The sequence below is a fragment of the Aythya ferina genome, assembly GCF_964211825.1.
Source record: "Aythya ferina genome assembly, chromosome: 2".
Taxonomy (NCBI): domain Eukaryota; kingdom Metazoa; phylum Chordata; class Aves; order Anseriformes; family Anatidae; genus Aythya; species Aythya ferina.
Window position 1 is genome coordinate 15,518,363 of NC_140297.1, and position 25,228 is coordinate 15,543,590.

General features: G+C 42.1%; 1 protein-coding gene across 3 annotated transcripts in view; it reads left to right on the forward strand.

The window, feature by feature from the left end:
• The first annotated feature begins 2,638 nt into the window (after nucleotides 1-2,638).
• Nucleotides 2,639-25,228, forward strand: part of ITGB1 (integrin subunit beta 1) — a 43,857-nt gene continuing 21,267 nt past the window's right edge. Inside the window, exons 1-4 of one of the 3 annotated variants that reach the window (XM_084511293.1) lie at nucleotides 2,639-2,834; nucleotides 22,347-22,416; nucleotides 22,652-22,737; nucleotides 24,275-24,497. In XM_084511293.1, the coding sequence (XP_084367419.1) occupies nucleotides 2,826-2,834; nucleotides 22,347-22,416; nucleotides 22,652-22,737; nucleotides 24,275-24,497 (388 nt within the window). In that variant the 5' untranslated portion in view covers nucleotides 2,639-2,825. Of the gene's footprint in view, nucleotides 2,835-22,346; nucleotides 22,417-22,651; nucleotides 22,752-24,274; nucleotides 24,498-25,228 lie in introns of all 3 variants that reach the window. The other 2 variants (XM_084511292.1, XM_084511291.1) reach the window with 2 other exon arrangements.

Below are 25,228 nucleotides of genomic sequence, written 5' to 3' on the forward strand. Positions count from 1 at the left end.
TATAGCAAAACTCTAGTAGGTACAAAAGATAACTCCATGTAATTAAATCAGCTGTACTCACTAAGTAATATATTTTTCCAAATATACTGTAGCCATTTTGAAAGCAATAACTAAAATGCTAAAATATTTTTCTGACTACTTATGACTTTTTCGATAATATGATATGCAAACAATCGTAAAAACGAGAGGTATTTACAAACTATTTTGCTATTTCTGTTGGTATGTCTGCAGACATCACTTTGCCAGCTCCCCTGAGACAGTCTATTTTGCAGCACAGAAATTTATGTCTTACATTGTTCACAGAAAATGCATGTAGATTACACGGAAAATGAAAGGCACCATTACCAAGTGACAGTGCTTATGGTTTCCTAAATATAATCCAAGTATTAAATATACATGAAGAAATCAGGGAAAAATAATAATATTATTTTAATATAATTACGCTGAATAAATAAAATTAAGTTAAGCTAACTGAAGTAATATAATTCTGATATTTTCCAATTATTGTATTGGTTTGACACATGCATGTACATGGAGAAGGAAGAGTGAAAAACCTACATCCGAGTCCAGTAGCAAAGAACCACAATCTCTCAAAATTACAGAATAAGCAATAGCTAACGGAAAGCAAATCCAGCAATATGAAAAAAAAAAATTGGTGTAAATACTGAGTGAATACACACAATTTCATACTCCTTTGCTTGGTGTCACATTTGCTCACCTATTTTCTGTAAGATGCAAGGCTGTGGATTCCCAGAAATGATACCCACGCCTAACAGCAAACAAACACTTCCCTGCTGCCTGCTCAGACCATGGAAACCTGCCTTTGCTTGATCGCCTTCATGCAAAAATGTTCACTCACTCTCACAGATGTTGTGTATACCACAATATGGAGATGCTACGTTAAACATTTTGACATCATCTGCAGTTGCGTCTGCTGGCTCAGATACCTCCAGCATTTTCTCTGACATCTTTAGTACTTCAGAAGTGTTGGAAAATAACAAATGGCATTCGTGCACATCTGCACTCTCCAAAAGGAGTCCAGAAAGCAGCCAAATAATTCAGCGATTCTTTTCAGCCATTTGGGAGGCTTTTCCTGCCAGCTTCCTATCGCACAGTCAGCCACTGGCAACTTGACGCGCAGATGTCTGCGCTGGGAGCTGTGGTAGCATTGGAAGCACCAGTTTGCTAACAGTTTATTGACTCCTCAGCCCCAGCAAGCCACAGCCATGAGAATGGGGGCCATATTTGCCACTGCTTGTTTGCAGTACACCATACTGCATGTCCACTTGCACTTTGCATATTCTGGCAAAGCATGATTTATTTATTTTTTCTTACAGTAAGGATAGATACCTCGCCTAAAGACATTTTTCTCCCCCAGTACCTAAATGCCTTGTGGCAGATTGCTATTCATCCTGCATTTGCTTTTGTTTTGTGTGATATGCTGTTTCGGAAGTTTGTTTTTATGGCAGCTTGTTTCCCTGTTCCTGGCAGCATTAATAATGCATGCTAAGTTAACTGCTGCACCATATGGTTCCTGGCTTCTTTATCTCTCATCGTGCGAGTTATTTCTTTGCCACTTTGGTTGTTCGGTGTTTGCTTGTGATGAAGTTGCTTGGAAAGCAACCGACAATTTCATTTTCTAAACACGGTGTAAAGTTGTAGGATTGCAGCTGAACCAGCATTAAAAGTTTGTTGCTGCATCAAGAGACTCCATCCTCAACAACTGCACAAAGGGAAGACGCATCCACACCACACGTGCCTGAGTAAGGCAGAAAGAGTTTCTATTTTTATTTTAAAGCGCTGTTAGTAAGAAACTGGAGGAAAAGGGATAAAAACGATTATCGGTCGTGAGTTATCCTTCCCAAAGAAGCACTGGCACAAGCTCCAGCGGCAGCAGGTCGGTCCCAAAGCACAGGGCGCCCTGCGGCACTTTACCTCCCCGAAGAGCCCCGAGTGCCACTTTTCCCTTCTCCATCAGCGGCTCCCCACGTCGGGGGGCACTCGGAGAGGAGCAGCAGGCTCCTTCCCCGGGGCTGGGGACCCCGCTGGGCTCTGCCCCGGGGCTCAGCACACGGACCCCGCCCGCTCCCTGCCGCTCCCTCACACCCGGGGCCGGGAAGCGCGGGGCCCCTGCGTGCTCCCAGCCCCGACGGCGGGCGTGCAGCTGATGAAACGCCACCAAATAAGGCGATGGCGGCCGCCTCCGGGGGAGCTGGGGGACAGCGGGGACACCGGCGATCCCCGAGAGCCCGTCCCGTGCCCGGCGGGGCTGTTGATGGGGCGCAACCAGCGCCAGGCGGGGCGGCCAAGCCGTGCTGCTCGGCGGCCAGGGCGAGCCCTCCCGCCCCGCTGCTCGCCTTCCAGCCCCCCTGCTCGCCTTCCAGCCCCCCTGCTCGCCCTTCTCGCCCTCCTTCCCTCCTCAAGCCGCAGCCCGGAGCGCCTCCTCCGCGCCCCCGCCCGGGGCTTGACGGCAGCGGGGAGGAATGTGTTTCCGGGGCGGGGAGAGGGCGGCCGAGCGCGGACCTTCCCCTCCCTCCCCTTCCCTCCCTCCCTCCCTCCTCTCCCTTCCCCCGCCGCCCCGTGCGCCGGGCACCCCCCCCGACACCCCGGAGGAGCGGAGGGCAGCCGGACAGGACAGGACAGGACAGGACAGGACGGGAGAGGAGAGGACCAGAGGGACGAGGAGGGAGGCAGGCAGGGCGCCCCGCCGTGCACAGCCCAGCCCAGCCCAGCCCAGCCCGCTCCCGGGACGCCGGGGCGCGGGGGGAGCCGCAGGCGGGCGGCCCGGAGCGCGCCCCCTGGCAGGAGCCAGCAGCGCCGCGGCCATGGCCGAGGTAGCGGGGGGACGGGGGTGGGACGGGAGCCCCCCGGGAGGAGGTTGGAGACCCCCGGGAGGAGGTTGGAGCCCCCCCGGGAAATGGCTCGGAGCCTCCCGGGCGGGGATGGGAGGCGGGGAGCCCCCGGGAAGGGGTCCGGGAGGGCTCCGCTGGCGGCGGGCGCAGAGCGCGGCTCCTCCCCGGCCGGGAGCCGCCTGGCCCCGGGAGCGGGGCGGGAAGGTGCCGGGCCCGGGCTGCGGCTCCTTCCTGTGGCGGCGGGACGGCGGCCTCGGGCCTCCCCGCCCGCTGGCCCCTTTGTCCGCCCGGCCCCGGGAGGGATGCGGGGAGCTCGCTTCGGTGGCCGTCCCCCCGCCCCCTACCCCCGGTGTCCGTGAAGTTGGAGGCGCCCCCCGCACACACACACACGCATACACCGAGGGGTGTCCGCCCTGCGGGGCTGCCTGCATGGCGGAGGGGAAGGGGCGAGTGACAGGAGTGGGGCAGGGCAGGAATTTGGGCGGCTATCTCGAGGTTTTGGGCCTGTTGGATTGTTTGAATGGCTGCGGGGGCACAAGGCAGCGCTCGGGCTGCCTTCAGCTCGGTGCCTTTTCTGCTGGCGCTGAGCCTTCGCTCTATACGAGCTTGTTTTGGGGTGGGGGGCTTTTATGCGATCCCTTTTCACGTGGTGGTTTCTGAAATGCCCTAAAACAATGCGAGCGGCGCGTTTTGTCCAGTATCGCTGCCTTCGTGTACCAGATGGCTGGGAGGAAGCTTGAAGGGTGAAGGGATCGGAAATTCTTCCCTGACTCACTGTTAGGTCGTGTTTAGCGCCAATGTCAGATGTCTTCGTCTTATGGAATAAACGTCTGCCTGCCTGTTAGACTCATCAGGTGGTCTTCGTGGCTGTGTTTCTTTATCAAAAAAAAGTTGGACAGGAGTTCTTCATTTCTGCTGGGTTTCTCCTTTGTATAATACAACGGTGCATTCATGCCAACACATGTGTGCATACTTGTTGGGTGAAAAATGCTGATTTTCTGGTGGATTTACCAGCTTGGTGCTGCAGTCCTGTTCATGCCAACGCACACAAACCTTTAAGAGGAGGGCTCGTTGCCATTCAGATCAGTCAAACCGCTTGTGGCAGGCGCTGAGCATGTGCTCAGGTGTTGAAATGGAGTGGGGCTTCGTGTGTGTGGAGACGGCTTTAGATAATCTGCGCTCCTGGCACATTCACTAGGTGATGGTGGCGGGGTGAGAAGAACCAGTTTCCTACTGTGAAATGAGATGACTTGATAGTAACTTTTTTTTTTTTCCTTTTAAAGAAGCATTGTGCGACTAGAAGGACTTAAATTTGACAAATTAAGCAAGACTCTAAAAGTAGCGAAGACATTCATTGTCCGCGTCCACCCCCGTGATGAAACTGATGATTCATTGTCCTGTCACCAAAAAAAAAATTATTTGCCTCTGGCAAATGATTAAGTAGCATTTTGCAAGTCTGCCTAAGGCTATATTTTTAAGGGTTGCAAAAACAGTGAGCCATTGGCAATAGGTAGGCAAGACGAGGCAAGTTCATGATGAGAACACCTTCAACTTTTGTCCTTTTCAAAGATGTTTCATGAAGTGGAAGGTGCAAACTCAACAGGCTTGGAGGATGGTACCTTACCGTAGTCAAAGTTGGAGCTGGTAAGTGCTGTGCCTCTTTGCCAGCCGAGTGATAAATAACCAGTCTTACTTCAAAAATGAAGTGTCAGCAGTTACAGATCTGGTGTCCTTTTTGTGCAGCCAGGGAGACCATTTGGCTCTGGACACGCGTTTGTCCCATCTGCATAATGGTCCTAGTTGTGTCCGCCCTCACGAGGGACAGATTCAGAGGGCTGCAAGTTTTCTCTGGAATATTCATGAGCTTCTGATGTGAGTGCAGAATTGCAGTGTTTTGTCTTGTTGAGTTTAAGTGACTCGAGTGGTTAATCTTCTGCCACTTCCTTTGGGAAGTGATTCCCACTGCTGAATGCAAACTGTCCGGAAACTTTTCCTGCTGTTCTTTCTTCCTGATTCATGTTCTCATCCCTCTGCTCTTAGCCATGCTCCCCGTACTTCTCTCGGGGCAGATCTGCTGTCATGCAGTTTTAAAAAGAGCACATTTGCTACAGCTCAGGAAGTAGTAACTTGGGCAGCAGCAGGGCCAGCTCAGAGGGTGACACAGCCGCGGGGCTGACGCATGCTGTTGCCCCGAATATAGTTCTCTCTCTGCCTTTGGTATGAGCACTTCAGCTTGCCCATAAGCAGTTGTCAAGCCCACCTTCCACCACTCTTGATTTAGACGATGGGTGTGATGCACACGTGCCCCTTGGTGAAGCCCGAGGCCCAGCCTGTTACGGACCACATGGCTCTTTGTGGCAGCGCGGCCTTCAGAAACAGTCCTGATGGTGGCTGCCGCATGACTGCTGTTAAGGACCGATGAAGTACCTGCTCTGCAGTGGGACCTTTTTTGTAAGCTATCAGAGGCTGTGCTTTTGGAACAGGTTCCCCCTGATGTTGCTCATTCTCCTCTAGCAGCAGACATGGAGGTGGGCACCTGCAGAAATAAATGCGGACGAATGCGTGATGCCTGGCACAGCCTCAGTACATGTCACCACTGCAGGTAGGGTGCAGATGCCTTCCGTTCCCTGCTAGTTGACAGAAAATGTTGCCCCCAGTGTGTGGTCTCATGAGTGTTTTTTTTGGGGGGAAAGAACAGAGCCAGAATGGACATTTTCTGGCAGTTGATGGGCCCTACCTCCCCATCCCTGCCACCTTTCCAAATACTTTTTGTGCATCTTCCATGTGAGAGCTACTGTTGCAAGCAGTCAGACCTTGCAAAACTGCAATTAAAACAAGCACTTTAATTTATTTTTTTTTTAAATCAATGTTAATTAAGTATGTCAAGGTAACTGGCTTTAAGATTCATCGTGCCTTCTCAGATGACACTTGGAAGGACATTAGTTAGACCTGGAAGAGGAATCCAGGCTTGGCAGCAGTGGAGCCTGTTCTGCTGTTATTTTCTTTTCTGGAATTTCAAGTGATGTATGTATTTGTTTATTTTATAGGTTGACTGTTCTCCTTGGCAAATTTTTATTTTTAGAAACTGCGGTGAGCCCTCTGAGAGGGAACCCTTGTTGGAATGTCTTTTTTCTTTTTTAAGCTTCTCAGAATCCACTGGTAGAGGTCATAAAGCAATTACATAAATTAAATAATTCTTTAAAATGCAATTAAGGCGACTTGTAGTTAGATTTTTTTTTATTGTCATTTTAAAAGTACTTACCAGTTTGTGTGCTATTTCCCTATGACTAAATTTTTATGCTATCTACCACATTCTGTGCCCCCATAGAAATTTGCCTGTCTCTCAGCAGCAGAAAGCTCAGAATTAGCTCTGTACTTTCCTGCCTCTCATATCCCATCTCGTATATTGCTAATTATGCACTTGTCTCTACTCTGCCTTGCTCTGAAGACACTTCATAACAGTAGTGTGCTTGTTAAGAGCTTTCGTGTATATATGCATTGGGATTTTTTACACGATGATGTGCATCTTAAGGCTTTACAGGAAAATGAATCTTTAGCCTAGCAGAGGCTTAGCTGGTATTTCTGAAGAGGATCTTGATTATTTTTCAAGCAGGGGGTGACAGAGAATCACAAAACTTGAAGAGAACTGCAGATGAACACGTTCTGCAGCGTGATCTCCTGGTCAGATGTTGGCAGTATTGTGCCCAGATTTAAGGCTCCTTTTGTGACAAAAAGTCAAAATTAGTTGGTTTGTTCTAATATTAATTGATGTTGTCACTTACTGGCCAATATAATCTTTTTTTTTTTTTTTTTTTTTTTTTCCGTGTAGTTCTTCCTGTGTTGCTCTGTTTTGTGACATATTGTGTTGTAAACCTTCTGAATAAAGGCTGATGTTACTTGCTGTGCAGTACCCACAGCTGACCACAGTATTGACCAGTGTCTGTGCGTTGTCATAGTTATGGACATCCTGGGGTAGCCTACAGAGTCTTTTTCATGTTTACCCAGAAATGGAAAAACAAATTCAATTATTATTTTTTGTTGTTGTTGTTCTTCCCCAGTTTGTCCTCCATGGGCATGGCCTGGTAACCTAAACTTGAAATTTTAAGTCAGGGTAGATTTCCAATAAGACCTTTCTCTAAATTTACTTCTTTCCCCCCATGTGGATGAGTAATGTAAGTACCAGAAAAAGTATATACAACTTAATTGTGAGAAAACAACATGTGCTTTGGCTGTAGGAGCTTCTAGTCTGATGTAAAACATATATCAGCTTGCTTAATAGATTATTTTGGAAATGTCATGCAGAGAAAATGAAAATTCTGACTTCTGTGAATAGAAAATAAGACAACAGGCATCTCACTGGCATCACTAAGTAGTACAGCTGTGTTTTTCAGTATTGAGGGTGTACTCTGTAGAAGAATGTTGCTAATAAACATACTCTATTTTTGTAATAACCACCTTTTACTTTTCTATTCTTAAACCAATTAGAGTGATTCTGTGGGCTTCCTAGGGTATTTAATTGTCCCATTAACAATTTGAAGATGTTTTAAATCTGCAGAGATGGTGAAGTCAGTAATTTAGTACAAAACTTGTGCATAACCAAGCAAATGCACAAAAGCAGCTTGGCGAGACTATAATATCAATATTTACTTTGGGGAAAGGTGATGGGATTCCTACCCGACCTATAATCCTCTTTGGGATGTCACTGAATAAAAGCTATTTTGTGTATTAGAAGGATCTTTTTGTCTATATCTTTCTCAATTTCTCTTTACAGTCAGCTGCAAAAAGGGTTATGAAATATGTTTTCTGTCTTAAAAGCCCTTTCATGTGCTTTTTCTTTTCCAGCAGCAGCAGTGAAATATCATTAGTATTCTTGTGGTTTTTATTAGAGGGGAGAGTTATGAGTAACAAAATTGAGCCTGGAATCTTAACTTTGTTATTGCTAGGAAGAGCTAAGAAGAGTTTGGTGTTTTCTCACCATCGTTTTCATTCTTTTCGCTTTCTCAGAGAAAAACATCATGTGTCTCTGTGAAATTAATGTAGTTCTCAAGTTCTGCCAACAAACCATTAGTTTCCTGTCTATAGATATTTTCCCTAAACCTCTCATTTGTGAGACCACATTTAATTGCAGATTCTTCTTAAAATGCTCAAATGCTTATAAGCTATAACAAGTTCAATATAGTGTTTTCCCCTTAAAAAAAAATCAACATAATATTTGCAGTTTATGATTTATGCAGTTTATGAATTTATGAATTTATGATTTGTGTTTTGTACAAGATTGCTTGTGCTCAACTTAGTCCTAGCTTTGAGTTCACTTAGTTTTAACTTCTGCTGTCGATAGTTTCTAGTGTATGAGCAGGAAGGAGAGCCATCATTTATATGGACTCATATTAAAGTGTAGACTTCTGTGTAGTATCCATACTATGTACAAGTAATCATGTGTAATTAGTTTACTGTTATGAATATTAACAAATAATTTTCTTTTTACGTGTAGAACTGTACAGGTAATGGCACTTTTGATGTGGAAGCTGAACTGAAAAAGTGAAAGTATCCTCTTTTCTCGTTCACTTGCGGTAAAATGAAAAACAGTAATTATATATATTGGGCTAAACTGAAACACTGAAATCACCCTCATGCGAAAATGACTGAATTGTGGTTATTTAAAAGAGAAGAAAAATAATTGGATTAGATCAATTTAGAAAGAGTCAGCATTTCATTTAGGAAATGGTGATTCTTGTAAGTCAAAGGCAGTATCTTGGCTATTACGTGTATTAATCCCCGAAATCGTGTTTTTGAAAAAGAAACCTGCTGCTGAGCTTGCTGGTTTGATACAACCTTGACCTTGAAGCATGTATGGAGATCAGGACGTGGGGCTGTTCGTTTTTGTAAAGGGAAAAAATAATAAATAAGGAGAATCAGTCATTGCACGGTTTGTTAATTTTCGTTGAAGGAGCTGCAGTTGATGCATCTTACCGGGGTGCAGCGGGCTGGCTGCGGGGGAAGCCCTTCGGTTTGGTGCCTTTGTACGGGGCAGTGTGCCGTGGCCTTATCCTGTCCCAACCTGGGGTCCAGTGCCACTCTGTCCCGATGAGCTGTGCAGTAACGTGAGCATCATGAGCCTAGCAGGAACTGCAGGACATCACTTGGCGGGCCTGGCGTTGGGGCATTTTGGCCAGCATCCTCTGCAGCTTCAGTTGCCCAAGTATTAAGCCGGGCAACACCCACGCTCTGCCGAGCACCTCAGCTATCTGTTTTTACTGATCTTAGATTCAGGCTTTTGTGTGAAGATGAGAACAGGTGAAAGGAAGGACTGTTTTTGAAGTGAAGATAAATACAAACGACTGCAATTTTTTTGATGTTAAATATAAAGCACTCTCCAAAGGATCAAGAGGTGACGCATCTCAGTAGTTGGTTGTGATTAAAATTGCATTAAATTCTGCATCAGGATGAGTTCCTGTGTTATTAAAGCATCTTTAATAGTGGAGTAACTGAAAATTTTGCACTCATCCTGTGAAACATACCTTCTTCTGATGATAAAAAGAAGAAATGAGGTAGTTTTATTAGCACGATACACAAGATCAACCAGTGTAAGGTTGATTATTTGCTGCCTTTGAAACAGTGTGTTCAGGCCGTTTTTTCTCTTTTTGGACTTGAAATTGTGTTTTAGTGTGTTAAAATCAGTTTTGATGGGCATAGGAGAAAGTCAGGAATTACATTCTATGAAGTTTCTTTTGTGTTTTTGCAAGCTTGTATTTAGTATACGTTAATGTGCCCAATTTCTGGCGTTAGCTGGAGATTGTCCAGATACTGAGAGTAGTACTGTGGCTGATTTCTGTAAAATACAAGTCTTGGCCATTTTTGAAATGTAGGCCTTATGGTTTTGCCTCAGAATAGATACAAATCTATCCTTAATTGTGCATGAATGTAGCCTATGTCAATTTGCAAAATATCTCTAAGTGTAAAGTTTTAGGAGGTAACATTTTTTCTTTGCTTTTCCTGTGCAGTTCGAAAATGGGGCATTCCTTATCTGTTTTGTTTTTCTCATTTCTATGCAAATAAGAATCTGTGTGAGAAACAAATGTTCAAGAATGTCAGTGTTTAGATTTTCTTGGGTGTGGACGTGGGTGTTTTAAAAAAAAAAGGAAACAGCAAATTTCCTTTTTCGGAAGAACATACTATACATATCAGCTATAGGTTGTTTAAACTGCATCATAAAATTGAAAAAACAGCGATAAACATTATTTTTTCCTCTGTGCTACCTCCCTCCACTGCAGATGTTGCTTGAATTTTCAAAGGCCAGATCAAAATGTTACGTAGCCACGTTGCTGACATCAGCAGTTTCAGCAAAGAACTCAGCTTTAGCATTAAAAAGTAACTAACTGTAAAATTGCTGCCAGCACTTCTTTCGCTGCCAGCTGACCAATTTGGAGGGTGTTTAGATAGTATTAAAAAAGCTTGCATAGATACTGGCTCTTTTTGGTGCATAATTTTCAATGCAGTTTCACTTTCTGAATGAATTAATGTCTGTATTTAATATTATTAATGTTTGCTTGTAGCTGGCAGCAGTTTTAATACTGTCTTTCTGCAGAGTTTAAAGAAAAAAAGGAACTTGCTCATTAAGGAGAACTCAAAACTATGAAAACCACTTGTGTTCTGCAAATTGACCTGAATTTTGTGTTTCATAAAGTGTCCCAGTAGCCCTTGGACCATACGTTCCAGTGAAAATGCATTGCATTTTCATAGGAACATGGTCTTGCAGCAATTTATGCCAAAGTAGGTCATAACTGTTGCAGTCTGATTCTCCCTGCTGCCTGTAGCTTGCAGTCTTCATCCTCCTTGCACCAGCAGTGGAAGGCACAAGGCAGTACAGTAAGTCACTGAAGTAGCTGATCTGGTCGAAAAATAGCATGACAAAAAATAACTTACCATTAAATCAGCTGCTTCGAGTGGGTGGCCATGTGCATTACTAGTAACACTCGTTAGGGTAAGGGGAGGAATGGTAAAATGTGTGGCTTGTGATCAGAGGAGTGTGGAACTGCAACAATCCAGAATTAAATTGGTATAAACCGTTGTGGAGCCTTACAGCATCTGCTCATGCATGTGATGGTGCTCTTCTGACTTGAGTAATCCATGTTACCTTGCTAGGTCAGGTGAGAAATAACTCAGCGTTTCAGTTAGGTGGATTGTCTACAGTAAATATGAGTTATAGACAAAGGGTGCAAAGTCAGAAATTAGGGTCTGAAGAAGTACAGGTGTTGCCATTCAGTAGCAACAAACTGGCAGATCTGCTCAGATGCTTTGAGAAACCTCATTTTTTATCATCTTTTGCAGGACCCTTACAAGTACTTTGTGATCTCCGAGCTTAAAATTCTGCTCCGGAAAGCAGCAAAAGCGTATTAATAGGCAGGTTGTTCAGGCAAGGATGGCTTTTTATAAAGCATCTTGTGATGGATCTCTTGTAAAACTTACTCATACTGAGATTGCAGTTGGTTTTTTTTATTGTCGGATGGGTGAACTTTTTGCCAAGTGTTCAAACTCCCATATTAAAATTTGGGAGAAGTCCACTATTGCAGTGCATGCTTACGCCTAGCCAGTTGTCACTGCCATTGTATTAATCATCATCATTAGTCATTTTGTTTATAGGGCTGTATGTGTGTGTGTGTATATATTTTTAATGTATATGTATGTAAAAATAAGTACAGGTCTATGAAGCTGTATGTAGTGGGATGACCATTTTTTAATTTTTATTATTAACTCTGTATATCCATTTTCTTGGCCGTTTACCTGATGTTCAAAGTATGCTGAGAGTTGCTTCAGTGCAAGTCTCACTCTAAACTGTGTTAGATGACGCACCTTTTTACAACTCACAATTAAATATTTAGATGCTAGATGTTAATGTTATGCCACGTTCTTGTCATTAGAATCCTGAAATAAAAAAACAGAGTGGTTTGCTCTGCAGTAGTCTTAATTTTTTTTATTTATTTTTTAAATTTTTTGTCAGAATAAATTAAAAACAAATTGAAAAAAAATATATATATACATATCTATAACTCAGAACAGCTCTGCAGACTGTCTCGCTGTGACGGAGCAGTACCCGAGGAGAGCAGGGCAGGAAGGTAGGTGGGCCCGCATTGGTTTAGCAGCACCCAAGGAGCACAGCGCAGTTACCAAGGTCAGTCATTCCAGCAGCCAGCTGTGACCTTGCAGAAGTTGCTTTTTCAGTACTCATCTGGCCCTTTGGAGGCCTGGTTCAATTCACTGAAGCTTACAGAAAATTGGCCTGGATGTGGAAGGGGATGAACAAGGTGTCCTCCACCAGCCCTGCAGGCCGAGGTGGCAGCTGAGGGCAGGGGGCGGTTGCAAGATGGGCAGTGCAGAAGTGGTTTTTTTGGAGGTGGGGATGCTGTAGCACTACGGTTTCTTGCAGCAGCAGTTGGCTTTCGTCTTGGTTTTAGTCGCCGAAACTGTACCAGTGTTCACGATGGTTACTGGTGGGTAACTCTGCCATGTAAAAACGGAGTTTCCGTTAAGTTTGCACTTTGTGGTATGCCAGCTTGTGATTTCCTGTAGTACCTGCCGTGACAGCGAGTGGGACGTTTTCAAGCATTTTTCTCTTAAAGAAATAGACGTGCAGCACTGCATTAACTGACTTTCTTTTTGCCTAAGAACATCCATACCTCTCCTCTGCTTCCCCTTTAAAACAAAGCCTTGGATTAAAGTAAGTTTGGCCAGACGTTACGGCAGTCGTGGAATATTACTAAGGCAGTACAGCCTCAGAAGCATCAATTACGGCCAGCTGTGTTAAGGAGCTATATTTATATGTTTAACTAAACTTTTCTTTTCCCCGTGTGTGGATAAATGCGAGGTTTGAGTTGCACAAAATTAAATAGCCTCTTTATGGGAGTAGTAAGTGGTGCAGAGTGTATGGGAATTTAATACTACCACAAGGAACAGACGCCCATGTTTTCAACTAGAATGCCTTAAATCATTAGGTAGCATTCCTAATTGTAATCTGAGATGGAAATGCTAAATTTAGCCAACATGCTGTGTACTAGTAAGACCTTTGTGAACAAGCTGGATGCTAAATTCATCTCCCCCCATGCAAAAGCACCACATTTAAGCAAGAGGGGAAATTAAATTATCATGGCAGAAATCACTGGTGGCTTGCAAAGCATTTGAAAAGTGATGCAACAACAGATGCTTTGCTTTGTTTTAATTGCAATTGTGTAAAGAGGTGCTTGTAATAATGAAAAACTTAAGTATTTACAATGGAAAAACTAGCTACTGATAACAGTGAGAATTGGTACAGCGTGGAGTCTTGGAGATGGTGTGCTTGGAGTCATTAAGGCTGTGGTGGACTTAGACTGTCAGAAAAGTCTTGGGAACAGATTAGGAAACATTTTTGGCAGTGAAGATTTTGAGGTAAAGAAAATCAACGTTTGGGGAAAAAAGTGAGGTGTTTCAGTTCTTAACACTTAACCCATCCCCATATATTTATCCTTAAAGAGGAAGCTTTCAAAGTATACTTGTGAAGAAGCTGTTGATAGAGGAAACTATTAGTTTCAACCACAGTATCTACACAGGGTCTTGCTGTTAGCGCCTCTGGAAGGCTAACCAGCTTTCTTTATGATGTGCTTGCACACTACCATAAACAGGAGCATGAATAGGTTTTAGTATTTTCTCCTTGACTGAAGTTCAAGCAACTTCGTAATGTCATTATAGGAATTGCAGCTTTCTGCAGACAGGATGCAACAACATGGGATTAGTTAGAGAAAAAGAAATGTGGGGGGGTATTCTGCTTTTTTATTTGGTATTTCATCAAACACAGTAGTTTGAGAGGTGTGCAACAGCAAGATGAAATTACAAACTGGCTTTTCAGAAAAAAAAGGCGCACATCGTAGTTGAAGCTAGGAATAAGTTATAGGTATTAAACAGTAAAAGCATATTGCTGGTGTTTCAATTAGATGTAGCTGCAGGCCTCTGCCTTCTCCGCTTCAGAATATGAGGAGCTGCGTTTCTCTCCTAATTTAATGGTGAACATTGAGCACAATGTACCTGTTAGTTCATGTCATTTCCAAAATACAGCTGTGAGTTTATTCTATAAACTGTACTCTGAGGATAAATTCCTTTTTTTAATTTTGAAGTAAATCTATATGGAAAAAAATAATATTCCCTAGAGACAGAGCATCTCAGTTGGCTCTCAAGCTGTTAGCTATATGTGGTGATCTTGGATGGCTTGTTTTTCTGAGCTGTGTCCATGTACTACTTGCCTTAGAAGCATCGATACGCTTTCCAAAGCAACTCCTGAACCATGGAACCTTGCCTCTCAAGTATGTTTCAACAGTTAAAGAAAACCTTATACAAATAAGCTCTGTGTGCATATGAGGACCAAGCTGAGGACAGATGTCCAATACAGCAGATGACTGTTCTTGTTAAATAAATAATTACTAGTAGTGTGGTAGTGCAGAGGACATCTAGCCATGAATCAATGCCATGCACAGGAGGCTTCTGCGTACCCATACTATTTGAGAAGCCATCCCCGCTTTGGAAGCGGTGCTGACTACCCGACGTCAGCCTGCCCGTACCGCAGCGCTCTCCAGAAGGTGTTACATCGAAGGCAAGAGACTGAGGTTGCTCGTGGGGCTTGCTGATTCAACAGGTGAAAAGGCTTTGTCAGCGGCAGCATCTTCGTGGTGTCCCTGAGCTCCCTTTTTTCCTCACCCTGATACTTTCGGTCACTGTCACTGGCATGAAATCTGGATTTGTGTAACTATTTACTTTGTCTTTTTGGAACATCTTTCTATCTGAGTAGGCTTTAGACATGGTAAGAGTAATCTTTACAATTTACTAGAAAGCTACACAGCTTGTTTTTGTGTGTGATCAATGTTTTTTAGGTTTGAAGCTCGTTGCAGGAGTTTGTGAGTCATTAAGTGAAATCATCAAGGGATTTTCCTACTGAAAACTTGTACAGAAATGCAGTCCAATGAAGCAAAACATAGTATGTAACAGAGCCTGCCTAAATAGGATTGCTGTGCTCCATAGGAGTCTAAATTCAGTAGGTCTCTCCTTGCCTTAAGGTGTTAAAGGATAAATGTTAACCTTACCTTCTTTTACTCCATAGTTCCTCCGTAGACCATATGGTTCCGAGCGGTCAGGTCCACAGTTAATGATTTTTGCTTGGTGTCCACTAAGTCAGAGTAGTCGTGCGTGATACAGGAGAGGTGCAGTTCAGGCTCTCTTCTGCATCTGGTTGTTCATTTCCCTCTACAGATTATGTTATTCAGGGAGAAAAAAGGGCAGCTAATACTCCAAACGATCATCTCCAAGTCTTTTTGCTTTTATCCATCAGCAATATAGTTACAGTGAATAGGATCTGGAACCCCACTTACATCTTTTCTTCTACCTCCTGCCATCCAAGTGCTTCAGCACTTAAACAACAGTCAAAACCTTGTCAGCTTCTTTTCTGTCTTGGTGCCTTTTGTTTTTGGCTGCACAGCAACGTTGTTATTATAAGAATAATGATGAATGGTCTTACCAGAATATCCACAGCATTCCCTGGAAATGTGAATTCAAACCCTTTGAGGCTGAGGAGGGTCCGGAGCCCAGTTATCTCACGTCTTGGGTATGTGCTATAAAATATCTGGGAACCATTAGCACCCTTTTGTCATACTGTACCACCAGATCTGCCGTGTCCTCATAGTTTTCTCTTTCTTGAGGTGGAAAGGTGTCACACAGAAGGAAACTTTAACATCTGCAGTTGTTCTGAAACAGGTACCTCCTTTTTCTGCTAACAGAGGAAACTTACGTGTTCTATCAAGAAAAATCTCCATCTCTACCCGCCTCCGTGCAGCCAGGCACCTAACTGGGGCAGATTTGTTTCCACTCAGTGATTCAAATCAAGACCAAAATGTAATCTTCAGAAAAGATACTTAATTGCTTCCTTCCACTATTTAAAGCTATCACTAGGTTGAGGGCTTCCTTGAAATCCGGGAACAAATAACAATAAATACCATGTATAAAAGGAATAATATGATCAAACTCTGTGAGTGCTTATTAAATTAGCTATTCTGTCTTAAATCAACTGTGTCTTCTATAAACTAACAAAGAGAAATCCCGTCCTCTAGGGACACAAGCAGACATGAGAACACATTTGGACCTCTGTTCATAAGCTGTGGTCGCAGCCTGCTGGTACATGCATGTGAACAGTTGCATGAATTGAGCTGAACAGCAGCATGGCACAAGTGCACGTGCTGGGTTTTCAGTTGTGATTTCAGAGCCACAAATATATTTTAGAACCTAACAGCTGTGGATTTCCCATTGACTCCCATGCTTTTTAGTAAATCTTAAGCCACTTTTCTGCAGCTCTACGTGTAAACTAACTATGGGTAGTTATGTGATACAAGACATTACTGAGCCTCTCAGCAAACCAGTTGTGTTATATATTCGTCCTCCTTCCTAAACACAGGAGGTGGACACAGGTTCCCTTGCAGAGGCTGCAGAATTACTGTTCGTTTCCCAGTGATTCTCAATTCAGAAATGTGCGTTTTTGCCTTTTTCTGGACTCCCAGCTCTGCAGAGAAATTTTCTGAACCAAACCGTGACATACACTAGTTGTGTCAGATAACTTCAGATAACCATGCTAGAGGATTTGTGCTCCCTAACCTGAGCAGGAAACTAGTTTCCTATAGATCCCCTTTGTAATTGAAATATAAGTCCTATCTTGTGTATCATATATTACTTTAACATATGATGCCCCAGTAGAGCAGAGAGGTTGTGGAAATGCTTATCACAAGTATTTGTTGAACATGCTTGTTTTATTCCATCAACTTAGAGATAATAACAAAGAGAAATGAAGGCCAATGTGAAATGCTGCAGGTTGGTTTATCCTGTGGCTGCACAGTAGCTGAAGACGTTATGCCTTAACTTAAAGCTTTTTCAGGACATAGTTTGAGTAAGCAGTCTTGATGTGATGAATTTTTGTGCAAAAGATGTTTCAGTACTAAAGAATTTCTTATTTTGCACATTAATCTGGGTTAATGTCCCATTCTTTCCGTATTACTGCAGTGATCTGTTAAGGTCTGTTAAGCTCCTGCGGAGGGAAGGAACATCTTGCTCTTGCTGAACCATGCACTAAGTGAATTGTAATGCTGCAAAGTCCCACTCTTGAGCCTGCATTTCCAGTGTCATTCTCAACCATTTCCACTATGTTCCCAGCCCACGAACCCCCAACTCGCTGATCTCTGTCACTTCAGGGTCAGCAGCTGGGCCTGCCTGTGAAAGTGTGTCCTCAGGGCGCTGAGCAAAAAGCCAGGTCTGCAGCTGGGAAGCAAGCAGTTTTGCAGGGTGAGTGAAGGTTTGGGTTCTTTAACATGTCTTGCTTTTTTTTTCAGCTGTCAGTGCATACCCCAAATCTCCACTGCCATGTGGAATGATGCTCCAGGTATATTTTTGATGTGGTGGTCCCAGGTTTTGCAGTGCAAGCAGTGTATTCCAGCTAGAATTCAGTGTCACAGCAACATTCTTGTTGATTAAATAAGATAGCTGCTAAGGTATCAAGTAAGGAATTACCTATTTTAGTTTTGTTGGAAAATCTACCCCAGACCTTTGATTCAAAATACCAAGATTAACTCTATGGCGTGAAACATTTTCATTTTTGCACCTGTGCTTTTTTAACCAATAAACTAAAGAGAGAGAGCAGGAAGACACTGATTTAACACCATCTTTTTATAGCGAATTGCTGATTAGCAGTGAACTGTTGTACAAGCAGAAGGGATAGTGCGTACAGTTGTTGCATATCTGGGCAAGTTCGGGTTTGCAGTGAACATTGGTTCCAGTTGTGGCCATCAGGAGTGCTGGCAGTAGTGTGGGTTGCTGTTGTTACTCTCTGTCCCATGTCACCAGGTTTGTTTGTTTTTTTCCAGTTAAGGAAAATTGCCATGTCCTTTTTATCTTCCATCTTTTACAGAAATGTGAATGGGATACATTTTGCCAGTCTCTAAAATTCACACTGAAAAGTCAGGCCTTTAGGTAAAGCTGGTAAACTTTCTGGAGTGAATGAAGAAAACTTTTTTAGCACGGTATCCATTGAGTACTGAATCAGACGTCTCCAGAGAGTATTTAATTCTGCTTATTTTAGAAACATGTCTCTTCCTGCTCCTTTTATAAACAGAGCCTTGGCGACTGGGGGTCGGGGCTGACCGTGTGACTACTCCAGCCCAGCATACAGCCACGGGCTGTGTGGGGCAGATGCATCCTTTGTTCTCCCAATTCTCTTTTCCTCCATCCCCATTTGGTTTTTCTCACCACCTCTGCCATACCAGGATGAGCGTTTTTGTACCCAGTGGCTGAAAACAGGTACTTTCTTTGCTGGCTTAGTGCATCCGCCAGATCATTTCACTGCTCTAGCTCTTGTTGGTGGTTTTATTAATGGTGACAGGTCAGAAAGGAAAGTAGTAGGAATTACCAACAAGGAGGAGTAGGATGGGACAGCTCTCTTTAGTAACTTTCCATTCTAGGTCAAAGTGGCTGTTGTAAACATCGTCTCAGTTTTAGAAGGGATTAATTCCGTACAGCATTTCTCAATCAAGCTTTAAACCCATGAAAACACAGCTGATTTATAGAGGTGTCAGTCTGCAGGAAGCGCAAATGCTAGTCCAAAAGTGTGAGCTGCTTATTCATTTCTAGTTTTATAAGTTTAGTTAGAGTGGTCTGTGGGGATGTGGGTAAGCAGGCTCTGTGGTTATTGCCTCAAAAAGGTGGCTTCTGCACAACAACTCAACTCTTGCTGGGTGTCTGACCTGTGCATACTTCCCCTTCATTCTGAAGCATGGATATGTATTTGCGTATAATGTTTTGCAGCAAGGCCCAACTCAATACACCATGCAGGCAGATGCCTCGTACTTCTTTTATCCTTTGCTTGGCATTGGCCAGATGGATGCTGGAGCCCAGGGTGAGGTGAGGAGCTGCTTGATGGACTGGGACAATGCTGCAGTGGTTGAGCATCTTAACCACTGACACTTAATTTCAAAGGAATTAATGCTTCCACAATGTTTATCTTTTTTTTCCTTGATCCCATTTGCCCAGTTGATTTTCTACACAGATGCTATTGCTGTTCTAATTTAAAGAAAAAACTTGCAAAAGGCTTTAGTAATATGGAGGAGTAAATTTTATTTCTAAATACATGGTGATGAGCAGAATACAAAGGTGTTGATACTTGATTTGCAAATTTAAAATTAGTCTCATTGCAGAGAAGTAATCCTTTACTTCTGTTGTCACTTGATGAGTCTCTTATTTCAAATTAGAAGCTTCAGAGACGTACATAAAAGCTGGGTTGTTTTTTTCGTACTGAAAAAAGTCTATTCAAACATTACTGTTTGATGAGGCACTTAGTGAAAAATCTTGGAAAGCAACTAGTTCAAGCACTCAAGGTTATGCCTGTGTTTGTCTTCCTAAAATATTTAACAAAAATAGATTAGGGTTAGCAAACATACAGAAATAATTTTAAAATGAGCTTTACAACAGCACACCATTTGCAGCCTTTTTAAAAGGATCCAGGTTGTGATTTAGTTGTTAAATATAGAGAGATTTCAGTTCTTGGCAAGCTTACCTTTTGAATGCTTTGAGCTGCTTTTTCAGGGGAAAAATCACTTTTTCAAGGATTATGGGATATTTTTCAAGGATTTTAATTAAAAGGGGAACAACAAGTGTAATAGGAAAATATATAAAAGTTGTGCAAAAAGCTTCATTTTTTTTTCCTTGTAACAATGGGTTATTTTCTGTTCCCATATTCTGTGGTTGAATACCAACGCAGGATTTAGTCCCTGTTCCGCCAGAGGTTTCCAAGGGCTCCTTTTGACAGTCTGGTGTAGCTGGGCGTTACTGGTTTTGGGTTTTGCTTATTCCCTTCACTTACAAGTTGGCAGCACGGCAATCCGGAGTGCTGAGCGGTGACCCACAGGGCAAGCAGGTCTGACACCGCCACGAACAGGTTGCAGCAGGGGCTAGGAGGAGGTTCGCAGTCCAAGCAGCGTCCACACCAGCAAATCTTTCCTGAAGTCGTTCCAGCCCTCACAGATGGAAAAGCCATTCAGCGGTGGAGGTGAAGGAAGTGAGCCGGAGCACGTGGGAGGGCAGGCGAGCAGCTGAGGAGAGGCACCGCGGCGGCCTTATATGGGAAAGGGAAAGGACATTTTCCTCGTTAACTTCACGGGGAATCGGTGCCCAGAGCTGCATTCATCATGTGGATGCATTTCCACAGGAACGTTTCTTTTCCAAATCGTCTTAGTCATAGTTTTAGCACTGTGTCACATCTCTGCTGGCTTATTTATATAGTCTGCATTGGCTCGCTGTGCATCCACTGCTAGTCTGCCCTAAAAAGGTGAACTGTTTATAATCTTGGCCAACAGAAAAGACAGTACTAAACTGATGCCAGCAGCTTGTTTTTTTTCTTACTGAAAAGACCACCCCGTTTCTGGGCTGTACTTAAAGCAAAACTTAAGGCATGGCAGCAGTATATCCCTTCATCTGGTGGGGGTAAGGTTGGCTAAACACAACATGGCTTCCGCGAAGCCAGGCCAGAAGGAAGCTCAGCAGCCCCGTGAGGCCTTCCCCTCCGGGCTGCTCGTGGCCCTCTGACTGCTGTTCCTCACCAACATCACACCCTTTCTCTCACCTCGGCTCTTTTTTGGATCACACTTACCCTCTCAGCAAGGCTTGCGGTCACACACATTTGATTTAGAAGGGGCTTGCTTAGACAGCCCATTTAATGCTGGGTGTTCATGAAGGAGCAACACCTCTGAAGGGATGGCCAGAGGGAGAAATCTGAGTTAGCTGTGCAAAGAGTAATGCCCAAAAGTTGGGTTGGGTGTAGTTCACAGTTCAGTTTTTCTGTTTGTTTTGTTTCCTTTTTTTTTTTTTTTTTACCAGAAATTTCTTTTGTGCCTGTGCCCACCATCTAGCAGTTATCCCACACCAAATTCTCTCAATTCTCCTACGTCTAAACTTCCCCCGCCCTCTGGCTGCAGGATCCGCTGAAGGCAAAAGTGGGCCAAAATGATTTGTCAGAAAAATATGAAACATCTAACATTATTGTTGGATAAAATCTATTAACAAAGGGTGGGCTCCTGTTTGAAACCTCCACTAGATTTTAGAGCAGCTGTCCCATCTAAGTTAGGCCTGGATATGCAAAGTTACGATTATGAATGGCCCTAAATCAGTGTGGGAAAACCAAAACTCAACTGCTGTGCTAATTTAAGCACTGCACTCTTTGCTGCTAATTTATATGAATAATGGTACCTCTTCCAGAAAATGGCAGGTTCATTTTAAGAGATTCTCTTGGCTAAATTGCAAGATAGCTTTTAGAACAAAAACTTGTTATGAATTCTGGTATTTTTAGGATGCCTGGAAAGGCTGCAGTTAGCAGTAACATTTTAGGGCTACAAAGGAAATTGGTGGCCAGGCTCCAAGTTCTTGCTCTTATAATAAATAATAGAGAAATGGAATTTAGAATAACAACACCAAAATTTCAAAGTTGTATAAAATTTGTGAAAACTGATTTCGGGTGGCTATCTACTATTGGAGGAGAATAAAGTTAGGCCAAAAAAATGGTCTGTTTGAAACCTGTTTTTAGTCAGTAGTCCTAACTCTGGAGTAATAAGTGAAGTCTAATAATTATGGAAAATTACAGTTCAGTGACCTTAAGTTGTGGTTTATAGGCATTCAAATCTTATCTTATAAAACTTACAGATTATAAAGGTTGCATGTATTTATTTTTTTGGAGCAGGTTTTCATTAAGGTTTGTAGCTTTGGAAAAAGGGTAAAGAGTTTTTTCATTAATAAGAACGGTACCCCTTAATTATCCTTATCCCTGAAGAAGAAGAAGAAGAAAAAAAAAAAGCTGAATTTATATCAAGGATGCTTTAGGTTACATATTTTGAGAGGAAATTTCTAGTTTGGAGTATAAGGTGCCAAGTTAGGCTGTAAAATACCCTTTGAAGATTTCTAGGAAAAGATTCTGGAAAGGGCCTTGAAGTTTTTCTTACCTTAAAGCAGAGGCTTGAATAGAGAAGCTGTATTTCTCTCATACCTCTCAGGTATCTTTATTTTGAAGTCTTTCCCTGGTAACATTCAGAGCATAGATATTTTTGGATGGGGTGTTAATAGGCTGGGGGTTTTTGGTTTTGTTTTTTGCCCTGACTGAACAGAATTTCCAAATTTCTTGTATCTTAAGAGGCTATCTAACAAGAGTGTTTCAAAAGAATTTAAGTAGCAGCTGCCTTGTTTGATGTCTTATAAATGAGAGTTTGGTTTATAAATACGGTTGTATTAGATGAAAATTCATCTGTCTGTCCAGTTGGTGTGGATAGGAACATCTGGTTTGAGTCTACTCTGTTCCTATCCCCTCTGAAACAGTTGCATGTGTGTACTTCCATGCAACTTTAGTTTTGTTTACTGGTCACAATAAATCATAAAATCTGGTTGTCTGGTTTTGTATTTCAGATTAATTTAAAATTTCTCACGTGGGCTGGCATCCTCTGTTGCTTGATATGGAGCGGATTTGCTCAGCAAGGTAAATCATTTGATTTCACTGCACTACTTTAATATTGCTTTAAAACTATGTATTTAGCAGTTGTTTGTGCCAATAAATGTATTGGTTAGATGAGTGCTCCTAGCAAGATGTTGCTCATATCTCTTAGTCATAACATGTAGAACTTAGTTTACAGGGGCAGTATGAAACAAACTAAAATTGTATTACTGTCAGCATGTCTTTATAAATGAAGTGACCTATCTGTATTCTTTCATAGCTGGAAGTGACTGCATAAAAGCTAATGCAAAATCATGTGGTGAATGTATACAAGCAGGACCGAACTGTGGTTGGTGTAAAAAAACAGTAAGTATTGTACAGTTCCTTTTATTTTTTTCCCTCGGTTTCAAATTTAAATAAATACTTTAAATGTATAGAAATGTCATTTTTATTAACGATAATTTCCTGTAGCTCTTCAATTGGAAGAGCTATTTTTATGTATTAGTACATAAAAATTCAGTACCATGATTTTCCTGATGTCCTGATTTGAGTAGATCTTTTTACAATGTGTTTACTTCTCCTTTTCTAAAAGTTAAATGTATATAGACCCTACAAGCTGTATCATAGCTATTTCATATCCTTCCAGCATGGAGGCTGTCTGGGTATGTTTAATTATATGCTTTCAGTGACATTAGAGTAAAAGGTAAACTTAGACATAGGTGGCGTAGAGGAAGAGAGTGAAGGTCTGCGTTTAAAAGGAAAGATGTTCAAATCTTAGAACATCTACCATCTGTTGTTGGTAGACTTGGGGGTGGGAGACTGGTTTGTGGGGGTGGGTTTTTTGTTTTAGTATGAACCTTCAAAAGAAAGCTTGTGTAATTAAAATTAAATCTTAAATTATGTGCTGTATATGCTAAAGTTGAGTTGAAGTGTCTTCAGGTTAGAAACAGAAGGAAAGGTGCTTTAGAGCACTTTTTTGGTTTGTTAATGAAAACTGTGAAACTCTCCTGTTTCCTGCTGTAAGATGATACTGTGTACTTAATTGCATGCGTTACCAACTTACTGTCACTTGGATCAGCTTGTAAGCTTTAAACTTTTCTAGTAAACTGACTTGACTTTAAAATTTGGCTCTCAGATTCATTTGGCCAAATTTTATTTATTTGGTCTTAGTCAGCTTCTCATCAAGAACTGATAAACTTTATAATATATTTACTTACATGTGTATTCTGGGGGGAGGGAAAAATCAGAATTGCCAAGCTCCTCAGTTAGAAACCTTGTTTACTTATATTTGAGTTTAGAGCTGTTTTGAAGATTTGAGGTAATAGTAAGTTGTGTTCAGAGCAAAGTTACTTTTTTTCTTTGCTAACGGATATTACTTTTGGATTTTTGTCCTTCTTTCCACTGCTCTGTCAGCATATTGCCATTGTTTTGTTGTGGAGTACCAACGTACCCTTATGTAATCTCTAATTAATCTCTAATTAAAGCCTTTCAAAAAAAAAAAAAAAAAGGAGGGTAATTGGAAAGTAGGCTGTACAAATAAGTTCACAACTTAATTGACAACTGCATGAAGATGTGAGCCTTTCCCATCTGCTGTCACTTATGGAGTAGCTGATTTAAAAGGATGCACTGCTTCTGTTAGAGGTGACATTGGATATATATTTTTTTACTTTCATCTTGCTTATATCTTTTACACAGATTATATACATAAATGCAAACTCTTGGATTAAATTATAGCCACTGTTTCATTGAGTAAAATTTAACATGTTTCAGAACTGTGTTTTATTACTGGATTCTTTTTTTTTTTTTATAAGGATGGAGTCATTGTAAAAAGTGTTACTGTGTGTAGAGTATAGCAAGTTTCAGATAGCTGTAAATTTGATATTCATTCACCCCTCTTTTCCAGGACTTCTTGCAAGAAGGAGAACCAACGTCTGCCCGATGTGATGACTTGGCAGCACTGAGAAGTAAAGGCTGTCCTATGGAAGATATAGAAAATCCTAGAGGTAGCAAACAGGTGCTTGAAGATAGAGAAGTAACAAACCGTAAAATAGGTGCTGCAGAGAAACTGAAACCAGAGGCCATTACACAGATCCAGCCACAAAAATTAGTACTGAAACTAAGAGTCGGTAAGGACAGTTTCATTCTAGTCTTCATATGATTTTTCCGTCACCACCACAAGTGCATCTTGTGTTTTGAATGTATAATCATTTTGTTTCTGAAACTGCTGTTGTTCCGATAATCTGAATAATAGCAGAACTATTCAGGTTAACCCCAGGTGTTTAGGTAATTCAAATACTGTCAGATTTTTAGAAAAGAGGTTTTTATCACTTGTTCCAGATATAATTTCTGAGAAAATAGATAAAGCTCATAAAAATGTCAGCATGGTTCAGATATATCACAAAAATTAAATTGTTCTGTTTTCAGCATTTTACAGTTGATTTTCTGCAGTGTGACTTCTTGTAACAAAAGTAGAGGAGCATGCAAAAACCTAGAGAAGTTATGAGAACAGTTGCTATTCCCTGAAGTACTCCTGTTAGGCAGTCTGTGCCAAATGATTTCATAATATGGGCAAGATTTTCAGTTTGCTATATAAAATAGTTTCCAGAGGGTAAAGAAGTGGATATGAGACTGCATGAATGAAAACAAAGCAGTTGTGTACCATTTCAAACCCATAAAGAAATATTTGATTAAAATGGGAGTGGGGGAACAAGTCTAGTATTTCACACAATACTTGAACATAATGGAAACTGACCTTAAGGAGAGTTCCTAGGTGCTGTAACAGTGTCCAAAAATACCTTATATTTACCTGGAATAAGAGCCTGTACTTGGAGCCAGCTGCTTGTTGGGGACTGCATCA